This window comes from Balaenoptera borealis (assembly GCF_965194805.1).
Source record: "Balaenoptera borealis genome assembly, chromosome: 9".
Classification (NCBI taxonomy): Eukaryota; Metazoa; Chordata; class Mammalia; order Artiodactyla; family Balaenopteridae; genus Balaenoptera; species Balaenoptera borealis.
Genome location: NC_138873.1, coordinates 113,345,017 through 113,357,632, shown reverse-complemented (window position 1 = coordinate 113,357,632; position 12,616 = coordinate 113,345,017). Strand labels below are relative to the sequence as shown.

The 12,616-nt window shown below is 33.2% G+C and overlaps 1 protein-coding gene across 8 annotated transcripts in view; it reads right to left on the bottom strand.

The window, feature by feature from the left end:
- Positions 1–12,616, bottom strand: part of SENP6 (SUMO specific peptidase 6) — a 105,459-nt gene that overhangs the window by 61,861 nt on the left and 30,982 nt on the right. For 3 of the 8 annotated variants that reach the window (XM_082405053.1, XM_082405050.1, XM_082405054.1), the window contains exons 4-6: positions 8,014–8,156; positions 6,919–7,014; positions 2,220–2,240 (exon numbers count right to left, since the gene is read on the bottom strand). In XM_082405053.1, the coding sequence (XP_082261179.1) occupies positions 2,220–2,240; positions 6,919–7,014; positions 8,014–8,156 (260 nt within the window). Of the gene's footprint in view, positions 1–2,219; positions 2,241–6,918; positions 7,017–8,013; positions 8,157–12,616 lie in introns of those variants that run through there. The other 5 variants (XM_082405051.1, XM_082405052.1, XM_082405056.1 and 2 more) reach the window with 5 other exon arrangements.

Here is a 12,616-nt window from a genome sequence, read left to right as displayed (position 1 = left end):
TAAAATATACCTCATTGTGCCCAGTATACAGTACAAAGGGAAAAAGCCTGGAAAAGATTAACCTTCCACAACTACCTAACTTTTATTAGATAAACCATCCTCTTTTAAAGAAATCATTTAGTTCAGAGATTTACAGTCCTTCATGTGTTAAGGGATAAAGATAAAAGATTTTCTATTACTTTTCAAAGGTCAAAAAAAAAGATGTGGCTTTGTTCATAAGGGAGGAAAAATGGCTTACGTAAAAAAAATTTACAAAGTAAAATCTACTGACACAAAAGTTCTTCTCAGTTTATCTCTGACAAAGATAAAATAATTTTAGGTAAGATTCCAAAGGATTAATGGGCTAAATTGAACCTAACAGTAACTAAGCTGCTGAATAAAGCACTCCAGTGTATTCATCATAACATATTTTATAAATAGCTGCTGCTTCACGCCTAGCCCCTGGCGGTAACGTTGGTACAAAAAGACAAAGAATTTCAGCACCTATTATTACAGAAATTTCAAACTTTACAGTGTATATGTCAGTTTCAAATAATTATCTCACAACAGAACAAATCTCTGTTCTTCACAAGTCTCCTTTAAAATTGGACAAATATCATCATCCCCATTTTAGAGTAAGTTATGTGCCTACTGGTAATGCTGGTTACTTAATTCTACATCTCTGACTTCTATTCCAGTATTATTCCAACAGGAATATAAGCTCCAAGAGAGTAGGGATTTTTGTCTGCTCCTAGAAGAGTGCCTGGCACATAGAGTCATTGAAATATTTGCTGAATGTATCAATGAATAAATTTCCACAACAGAAATATGCATAAGAAGCCAAAACAGTAGAAAAAAATCAGTATAAACCCACCAAGGCTATTATGAGAAAGAGAATAATCTAAGACCTTTATACTATTCTGATAATATAACAGTGCCTATATTTTATCTACTAGCACATAAAGGAAAGAATCTGTTTATTTCTATAAAACAACAGTCTGGTTCACGTGTGACTGTACAGTTATTTAATGTATATTCTTTAGCAATTTTATTAAAAACATCTTATTAATGATCTTCTCCCCAAAATATAGTCACTTATGAATTAAAAATTCAAAAGATATAATAAAATGACTCATCTATGTCTGATAAGAAATAGTAATTTACTCAAAGAGAAAAAGAGACACAATAGAAAAATAATTTTTCTTTCCCAGGAGGAAGGTAGTAAAATATCTGCACAACCCATTCATTTAAACCATGTAAGAAGTGTGAAGTATTTCCGAATTATAAAATATGCCTAAATCTTTTGCTGACAGGATCATCTTTAGTTCAGAAACTTGGTGTTCATGAAGTAAGATGGAATATATAGCATTCTATAAAATACTGCAAGATGTCCTCTTTGCCTCCTCTATACCTTTAAACAAAATTATAGAGTCAAAGTTACATAATCAAATAAAATTATAGAATGTCCCCTCTTTTGACCATCACCAATGATATGAAAGTACTGGTTTAAAACAAGCGCTGTTTACCTGTTTTGGGAGGGGAGGATTCATAAAAGGTTCCTGAGACTCATGGAAGCAAGAAAAAAAGATATGCACATGCAAAAAAATTTCCACATACATACACTGAGGAGAGGAGCTATTCTTATGGGCATCTGATTTAGAACAACTACAATCATTTCACTATTCTAAGAAATAGGTGTTCTTAAAAACTTGTTTCCATGTTATTTACATTATTCAACGATTCTGCTAAAGGATAATGTGTTTGCCAGTGTTATTACAAAGGGAACAAAGAGTGATCATAAAATTCTGTCACAAATTTTTGATGTTTAGAGTTTTAACTCCAAGCTTAAGGTATTCTACTTCTATTTTTCCCCTCACTCTACTAAAGTATAAAACAAAAATATTACCACTAAAATACAAGAAATACTTAAATTAAGTAACTGAAAACAATTTTACTACTAAGATCCTGAAATATTCTATTTTTAAAATGAAAGTAGTTACAGATCAGTATAAATATATAATAATCATTCATGGAAAATATATATATATATTGAGAATTGTGGTGAAATATTACCCACATAAGTCAAGTATCATGTTGTGCTCTTAATGTTTCCTTTTTATTAAAATAATTAATAAACTTAACGATGAACTCTTAATTCAATGGACATTTTTCAAAGCATATAAATAATCTGGTATTTTACTGCTGTATCCATGCTCTAATTTCATCAATATTGAGCTTACCTTTCCTTTTGGTCCAGACTGCTTAAAACATGAAAAAGAAAAAAAATGTAAGAGGCAAGACCTCATTTTTGATATATCATTGTAGTTTTAGTAACTGCAGTCAATAAGGCAAAACTCTGTGATTAATTTGTTTTTAAACACATTATATATATGTTATATACTAGTGTTTTGAATCTTGTCAGATATGTAAATTGGCTTTCAATTTTTGTCAGTACAGAAAATAATTTATATCTAAACATATTTAAAGAATTAAAATGTACAAAGATTGAAAAACTCTTGAAAGAGCTTTATTTAACCATCCAACATTTGAGGATATATGTTATTTTAGAGTGGTTAAAGAAATTGTCTTCAAGGAACAATACAATTTCCTAAAAGTTATAAAATTTTTAGAGGTCCCAATCCCATTATCAGGCGTGATTAAAGTCATCCCTCGGTTATCTGCACAGGATTGGTTCCAGGACCCAAGGCAGATACCAAAATAGTGGGTGCTCAAGTCCCTTATATAAAAGGGTATAGTATTTGTATATAACCTAAGCACATCCTCCCATATACTGCAAATCATCTCTAGATTACTTATAATACCTAATACAATGTAAATGCTATGTAAACACTTGCGAGTACCAGCAAATTCAAGTTTTGCTTTTTGGAATTTTCTGGAATTTTTTCCTTGGATTTTTTTTTTTTTTTTTTTTTATCTGTGCTTGGTTGAATCCACAGATGTGGAACCCCCAAATACAGAAGTCCGACCGTATTTGCTTCTGAGTAAGAAAAAAAATTTTTTTAAGGCTGAAACTTTTGCACAAAAGCCTTAGATTAAATACAAATACAGTACACGGTTTGGGACACAAGAAAAGTCCTGGGACTTAAAATCATGGCCTCTAACCAAAAGTCCAATGTATAAAAGGTCCACCCTTCTCCGCAATTCATAGAAAATCTAAAAAGCTATCAATATCAAGTACTCAAGGGCAAAATTATAAAACCCTCAATTTAGAATAAGATTCACATCCTAGAATTATTCCTATTACAAAAGAAACTAAATATTCAGAACTGTAAGCAAAACATAGTTCACAAAAATCCCTGAGTCTCCAAATTAACTCTTATATTCCTATCATGTGAAGCACACAATAAAATATCAATTTAATCCTAGCAAATTAAGAAAAAATAATATGGTAAGTTGGTTTTACATACACAACATTGAAAAGAAACACATTAAAAAAAAATTTTAATAGTAAGGAAAAGAATTATTATAAACTTACACAGATACCACATTTGAAATTTTACTTCTGCTATTTAAAAAATGGGATAATCTGTATAAAATAAATTTATGTTGGACAAATGAACATAAAATTAAAGTGAAACAAAATACAAACGTAAAAGTTTAAATATAGTCTGTCTGTTCTTATATACTTATTTCTTACGGTATAATATTTCCAGGAAAAGTAAAATAAAAACCAAAAGTTAGACGTTAATACCTAATCTAGCCATTTCCAACCCTACACACTGTTGTGCTCAAGAAGTGAGAAGAGTTTACAACTCTCTTGTTTTTATTCTTTAAACTCACCTGTTGAGAATAAAAGAGGTAGAAGACAGAGTAGAAGTAGAAGAAACAGGTTTGGTTCTTTCCAATAAACCAAGGGAGTCAGGAAGAAAACAAAAGCAAAAAATATATACACCATCCTCATTTCTCTTATCCTTGAGAAAAATGTACTTAACTGTATCTAATTTATACATTATGGTAATTCTCCAATACTCCTCAGTATGTGTTTATTACCAAAGCCCTGCCCTAGAAGAGTTTATATATTAAAAAAAAAAAAGAAGAAGAAGAAAGAAAAAAGCTTTTAAAAAATGAGATGGGAAGCCATTATCAGTAATGTAGGACTTTGTAAAAATGTCGACTTCCATTCTTTTTGGACTATTTCTGCTCTTAAAATTTAAAAAAAGGAAAGAAAAAAGATAGACTGATGGATTCTGGTATCCATGACCTGATTTTGGACTTCAAAAATTCTTTCAAAGTGGTGCTTTTCATTAATAATTAAATCTTGCTTATTCCAGGAGCCCATTTTCCCACTTTTGGATTATATATGCTTTTGTAGACATTCATTTCCCCCTATGGTCCTTTTAAGTCTTTCTACCTATCCTTAATAAAAAACAAAACAAAACAAAAAGTGAAAATGTAAATAAAACATAACCCAGTAAATGTGCTCTTTTTCCAAGTGAGGTTAAAGTTAGGAGTGGAGATGGTATAGTTATAACAATTTTTAACTTTCTGCATTTCATTTCTTCCATACTAATACTATCCTCCTCCATCACTGCTAGTATATAAACAATCTATCTTTTAAATATGAATTAAATTAACATTTGGAATAGCAGTAAGAAAACTGATTGCAATCATAATATTCTCCAAATAGCAGCTAATCTGATCTGATACTTTAACAATCTTCATTCATTTCTTTTAGATTAAAAACGTGTGATATACTTGTTCCCATATCTTACAAATTATTCAAAATGCAGGTCTGATTTACTTAAAAGACAAGTTATACCACTCACCCCAGGAGTAATGGATTATGTGTGTGGATTACCAACTGGCGGCATTTTCTTTAATAATTTCAAATTAAGAGTTGAGAAAATAAGAAAAATTAGGAGAAACTAAAAGCCAGTGTGCTCATCCTCATCTGAGGCCTGACAATTGTGCCAACACTACACTAATTAAAACCAAAAGTTCGGTAGCAATCATCTCAGGTGAAGGCTTTTTTCATGCCTTTGAAGATGTGGTTCCTAATGCATGGAGTGTTCTCTTTTAGCTAAAACACTCAAAAGCTTCTTTAATACTTCCTTTGTGAATTCCTCACTGCTCCCTTCTCTGTAAACAGTACTACACATACTTTGTATATCTCTACACTGCACTCACCAGGTAATCATTTGTTTACTTGTCTTTCTGTCCTTTACCCTAACCACACTTGAGCTTCAAGGCAAATACTGTCATATTCATCTTTGACTACTTTGTACCTATGCCTGGTATGTAGCATAAAATCAATCAATATTTTTGAAGGAAGAAAACTGGAAAAACTCTCAATGACTGGTATTTGAACTTCAAAATCTTTTTAACGACAGTCACACTGCAGTAGGACTAAGAAATGTTTATTTTATAAGAGACAAACATAAGTAGAATCTGTTTTCCTTAATGGACTGTTTCTTTAAACACAAATTAAATTAGGGGTGTGTGTGTGTAAGAAACAGTATTTTACTAGTAAATACCACTTCCTATTAACAGAATCTAATCTTTTATACAGATGAGTAATGATACACATGGCAAGGTATAAGATGTGCCAGGACCTAGAATAAAACAAAACACAAACCAATTCCCAAACTGGAATCAGTTTTTTAACATTACCAGTGAAGAAAGGAGGGATGGGGAGAATAAGGCATAGTGTAAATAATTCTAAACTGGTAGATAACTTCTAAACCAATAATAATTTTGGTTGTAGAACATATCACTTGATTATAAATCAGTACTTCAACTTAGACCACATTTTCAGAATAGCAAGTAGACAGATCTTTCTTAGCGATGAATTCTATCAATGTGATCAGTGTGTGAGAAACAGTGTGTCTATCCTTCTTCCCTCCCGCTAATTATTCTCCTTTTATTGTTTGTTGTCATGTTTGTGCCACATGTAGGCCAGAAAGCTTGATTTGTAAGGCAAGCCGATTTTGTGGTATGTATAGTAATTTCTCCATCTTTTCAGTTGATTTTCTGAAATATGTCAAAACTATGAAAAATAATATATTTAAGCAAAGGAAAGGTTTTCTTATTGTCCTAAAGTATGAGAATGATTTAAGGTACTTAAGTTGAAAATCTCTGTTACAGCAAATCTACATAAATAGAAAATACAGCAAGGGTAAGAGTCAGGACACATTTTCTGAATGAGTAGCAGTCTAGATCAACATTTTAAAAAATGAAGAACAACATCTAGCATATATTAAAAAAAAAAAATCTTTAAATTTTGCTAGTTATAAAAATTCTATGCAACTATTCAAACTGCAAGAAATAAAGAGATAAATTATTTTTCTAATTGTTGGAGCCTAAGAATTTCTTGGTCAACTGAAACTGACCAAGAACTGAAATTCAACTGAAATTTCATAACCATCCAAAAATGGTTATGAAAAACCTCAAAAGCATTTAAACACACCAAGCATTACACTGTTACGTTCATTATTTCAAGATTCAAGTAGTACTTTCATGATCAATGAGAACATTCAAATTTATGAAAACACAAAAATTTCTCAAACATTTAAAACTAATAATGTGATTTACTTTGATGCTATGAAATCTTATAAACCTTACAAAGAAAGGTAATAACTGTAGTTTTACTCATCAGAACTAAACTACCAGCTGAAGATTTCTCTGTCAAATGTTGTAAAAATCAGTTTAATTTAACAGAAACATAATGCAATAGAATAGCTTTTACTTAAGGTGTCTCTATTTACAGAATGTGATTTACTCAAAAGCAGATGTAAAATAAAAAAATTCTAGGACATGAATTATTTCAGAAACATGAATATCTCTTCAGAGACAATGGAAACACAGTAAAGTTCCACAAAGTAAGGAAAAAAAAGGTTTAAAAAAAAAAAAAGGCAGTGAAAAACTCCTATTAAAGAGGATGGTGTATATATACTAAACAAAGGCAATCAGAATCCTTACCTTTGGGCTGCTGTTTTTACCATTGCTATCTGTGCATTAGCCTGAGGAAAACGTCTTACAGTTCCAGAACATAATGATGCATTTTGTGTATTTTCACTGCGGAGTCAAGAAACAAAGAATAATTTAAACAGGGAAAAATTACATGCATTTATGCAAAATAAACCCTTTAAAATCTAAGCATACACACACAAAAACCTGTAACACTTAAAGAAAATTTTTTATACATAAACCCTTTGACCATGTTAAATTGTCCATTAGTTTTCCACTTTCTGAATTTGTCTCTGAAATGTTTCCAATCCAGTTCATGAGAGAAGATAAAGAGTAGAACACTAGAACAGAAATCAGGAATCCTAAATGAATGTTTCATAATGTAAGAATTCCTGTAAATTAATCCCAATATATTTCCTCTTCTTATTCTCTATTTAAGACTATCTATGTACTATGAGTATACAAACTATGTACTATGAGTATACAAAGTTTTCTTATATGCCAAAATAATACTAAATGTTAATTATAAAAAAAAAATCAAAAGCACTAAATTCTACTTTGGATTCTACCACTGACTTGAAAATTATTTAGCCTTTATGTACCTCACTTGTCTATAAATTGACAAGGTAGAAATAAAATAGTGACTTCAACCCTATTTCTGGGATATGTAACAGTCCAACTGTATCACTAATAGTGGTTCACTATGACAACCACTAGGAAAGATGAGTTATATCTAGAAGAGAAGGGGAATTAAGAAATCTTAAAAAAAAAAAAAAGAGTCCCTCATTGAGATAATCCTGGTAAGTGTTCCCTAAAGGAGATGTGACCTACTTCTAATATTACAACCAAGATTTTGCTAACTTCATGAAAGCAAGTTCATCTTATGAAATCTCAGTCTACTGAAATTTTTCTTTGAATATTTTTATTCCAAACCAAGAAATTACTGCCATCAATCCTATTCCCAAGATTCAAAGCAAAGATTCCCAGTGTGTAAGATCAGCTCTACTGACAAAGTGAAAAGAAAAGGTGTAAGTTGGAGTGGCCAATTAGTTTTTGGTGTCAAACTCTTTATCTTTTCTGTAGGAATGTGTGGTGAAGTGCCTATACCTAGATTTCTTATTGTTGTTCAACATGTGAAGTCCAACTGGGTTGCCTTTCAAAGGTTTTAAGCCTTCACTCCTGCTTCGTTTTGCACATGTCCTCCAGGGAGCACCAGGACTAGTAGCAACAATTTCAGATGGACGATTCAACTGTAAAGACCATAAATGTTCAAGTCAATAAACAACATCATAAGGTAGTTTATCAACAATTATTTGAAAACCCATTTACTAAAAAAGCAATAAAAATGTACCACATATTGAGGATGGGGGAGAAGGATGGCAGCGGCACAAATCGAAGAGTAATTCAATTGTAATACTTTTTTTTTTCCCTTAAGGACAATATAAATATGTAGGAACATGGGTGTTTACCATATTATTTCCTTTTCATTTCAATATCACCCAAGCTATTTGAGAAAATTAAAAGAGAAAAAACAGAAGGGATAAGGTAGAGGATCTTAAAATAGCTCTTTCCTGAAAGCAAAAAATAAACATTTCCCCTGCTTAACAGGCCTTGATGCTACCTGTAGGACAGTACAGCCAAATATGACAGTAAGTTGTCATTGTACAAGGACTTGGGCTTTAGCATCAAAGTTTCTATGTAAACACAGAAACCGAGATAATGTCTTCACATTTTCATACTTGAAAATAATAATACAAACATATCAATAACAATCACTTTGCGGAGATTACAGTATGACAACAGGATGGCTCATTCCTTGGGAAGTTCTTCTCAACAAAGAAACCTAGTTTTATTACATTCTTTGCACAAGACATTTAAAAGCTGTTTTCAGACTCGTTAAGACAAAAGTCCTCAGTTCTTAGTGATAATTTACCCAAAACAACATTTTAAAAATCATTCTTACCTACTTTTAGTTTTGAAACAGCAGTCTAATATTTTATTTTTTACTCTTTTACAAGAAAATACAGTCATAAGAAGATAATAACTTGGCTTTTAGCCCCACCAATTATCTCCACAGAAACGTAACAGTTCCCTAAAAAAAAAATCTCCCACAAAAAAAAGTCTTCCGGAGAAGAGCTCACTGTGCCATCACCATTCTTGTTTTTAGGCATGTCTGTATCACAAAACTCCAAAAAGCTCTATTTTGAAAACACTGCTTATCACCTTGAGACATTTTTTTACTTCTAAATCTTTTACAGCCATGTACTTCGGACTCCTTCATTTATGGTGATGGCAGATTAGGTAATGCAGCTCAATCTTCCCTCTACTCTCTGAAAACCAGAAAAGTTGGACAAAACAGAAATTTTCTTAAAAAAAGAAAATATGTTTGAAGCACCTGAGGGCTACCAAGGCAGTGAAGAATTAAGAATTAAGATCAGGGACAAGAAACTCAGAGATCTGAGCCCAGATTCATATTTTTCTCTGAGACACCTGTTGTCTCCAGAAGATGCAACTTCTGGAGTTGCAGAAGATGAGAGGCTGAGAAGCTAAGCTGAACTCCCAGAAGACTCAGAGAACTGGGGAGACAAAAGCAGAGTTCAACATCCACCAAGTATGGACTGCCTCATAAACACCTCAAAATCTGAATGAGGATATAGCCTATGAATAAGGGTGAATTACAACTATAAATCCAGCTTCTATTCATCTCAACCTCCAACTCAAGTAAGGTCTCCAATTTTAGAGTAAATCCAGAATTACCTGGATGGTTTGTTAAAACAAATTGCTGTGTCCAACCCTTACAGTTTACTCTGATTGAGTAGGTTTGGGATGAGCCTGAGAATATGCATTTCTAACAAGTCCCCGGGTGATGTAGATACTGCTAAAAAGGGAATGACATTTGGAGAACCACTGGATCAAGGTGATCTAAGATTGCTAATGCTCCTCCTGGTCACTAGCCAAAAGTAAACGTATATCCCTCTACAGGAAGAAAATATCATCCTAGGCCTCAAATTATCTCTGCGATTTTTCATATGCCATATCTACCAATCATAAGCAAGCTCATAAAGAAGACAATGTGATCAAAACCAAGAGAAACAACTGGTAACAGGAACAGAACTATAGGGGATAAAGATAAGAGGGGTTATCACACTATTTCATTTCCATTAGAAAGAGAATACAATCACTTCTGCATTTGGTGACCCTTTTTCACAGAAACATAGTGTTATTGTAGAAAGATAACTCAGGAATCAAATAGAATTGTCTCTTAGCCAGGTAACTTTCCTTATAATCATGGGGTTATTTTATGCATCAACAAAGCTGTATACAAACTGCCTAGCTCTGGAACAAATAGGTAGGAATTCAGTAATTATTAATTCCCACTCAAGTAGAAACACAGATACCTTCAATTGGAAAGTCCATAAATTATTTTGTCGTAAACAATTGGTCATTAAACTACTTTCATCTGAAATTTTAGGACATCCAGTCACTGTGACTTTGGCTTATTCCTTTGTTATTTTGCAAAAATGCCCTAAGTCAATGGTTCTCAGTGTGGTTCCCTAAACGAGCAGGATCAGCACCACCTGGAACACTTTAAAATGCAAATTATCAGGCCCCACTCCAGAATTCCTAAATCAGAAACTGTGGGAGTAAGGTCCAGCAATCTTTTCTATCAAACCTTCCAGGTGATTCTGATGTACACTAACACTGGAGAGCCAGTGCTGCAGGTGATTTTGATACATGTCCTGTTAAGAATCTGGGAAGCGGGACGTCCACAGTGGCGCAGTGGTTTAGAATCCATCTGCCAATGCAGGGGACACGGGTTCGAGCCCTGGTCCGGGAAGATCCCACATGCCGCGGAGCAACTAAGCCCGTGCGCCACAGCTACTGAGCCTGAGCTCTAGAGCCTGCGAGCCACAACTACTGAAGCCCGCGTGCCTAGGGCCCGTGCTCCGCAACAAGAGGAGCCACCGCAATGAGAAGCCCGCGCACCACAACAAAGACCCAACGCAGCCAAAAATAAATAAATAAATTAAAAAAAAAAAAAAAAAAAGAATCTGGGAAGCAAAAGTTTCCATTAAAGACTAACCATATAATTTCATTCCTCCGTACATAGATAATTACAACTAGTATTTGAGTGCTTACTATGGATAGGCATTATGCTAATTACTTTATATTCAATATCTCATTTAATCTCCATATTTTAAGCATTTCAGTAGTTCTTCAGATTGGGATTCAGAAACTGCACCTAAAATATCAGGTCAATTACTTGATGCTACTGAGTGACAGGATTAACATGCTCAAATTTCCCACTTTAAGTCTCTTTCTCCAACAAAATCTCTCCACCATATACCACCTTAAACTTTACTCTACCCCTATGCTATTAAAGATTGTTGAGCTTAAAAAGCAAAGTAACTTGTCCAAACTAGTTAAAAGGATTTGAACAAAGTACTGACCTGACTCCAAAGCCTATGCTTTCCCATACTACACTGTATAAGGAATTTTTATAGTATTATTTGTAGACATATAAATTCTTAACAAGAGGCAAAACCAAACCATGTTATTCCAGGTAACACTCAAAATCAGTAGGCTACAGAAAATCTCAAAATCAAAGGAACTGCACTAAAAATTCCTTTATATAAATGTAGAAAGCTAATCCTTCCTCTTAAGAACTGGTTAAGCCAAAATTATCTCACCCAATATACAGGCATATAATTCAGCTAATTCAACATATTTCTGATCAAGTGCTTAAACATTTCCAAATTTTCTTTTTAAGAAAGCATTTAGGCATAGCAATAGACAACCCAAAGTCCATCGTTAGAGCAAGATTTGCATAAGAATTTGCATAAGGCAAGTTCTTAAATTCCCCAATTCTGCTGCCCTAGGGTACTATCAAAAGCTATACGCACTTCAGTCAGCAATAAGACAACCAGTACTCCTGGTTTTGCAGATATCTCATGAAAAACTTTTACTGTATTGTCAAATTCCCTTAGGAAAGGTTCCTTACTATTTGTTATACTTAGAAAGTAGCTGGGGTGGTGGGGGAGGATATCACTCCACAGGAGAATCACAGGATGTACATTTGTAAAAGATTCTCCTCTCACACAGTCATAAACCTATAGGACACAATTCCAGGTGCAAGAAAATTTAGAGATACCTGTTGAATTAAAATACAACATATAAACTATTTTAGATGCGTGGCACATCTACGTCTCTTTACGTAATTAATAATTTTTATTTTCTCTCATTTTATTTGTGCTCTTAGTAATCTACATCAAATTATTGGGAGAAATAAGGTGTAAACAAGTAAAAATTGAACCCTTTATGGCTATCTCACAGATTAGAGCACTACTACTACTAAAGAGAAGATGATATATTCCGTCTAAAGGCCCCCGAAAAACTTTAATTTTCCTTCTCCTCCAACCCCTTCTTTAGCAGCCTAACAGAGTTTTCTAGCTAATGCAAGCACAACATCAGGAGAACTCCTGTGGACAGATGGATTAGCACAAAACAATCACATGATTATAAAACTATAAACATGGGCCTTAACTGATGTCAGAAAAGCAACTATAAACACATCATTATCTGAAAAGGAAAACCAGCTTACAAAGGTTCAGTAACACTGCTATTTATGGAAGATTTGCTAGTGCCAAGTACTAGGTGGATTACATGTTCTCATAATTCTCACAACCATCCTATAGAGTAGGTAGTTGCA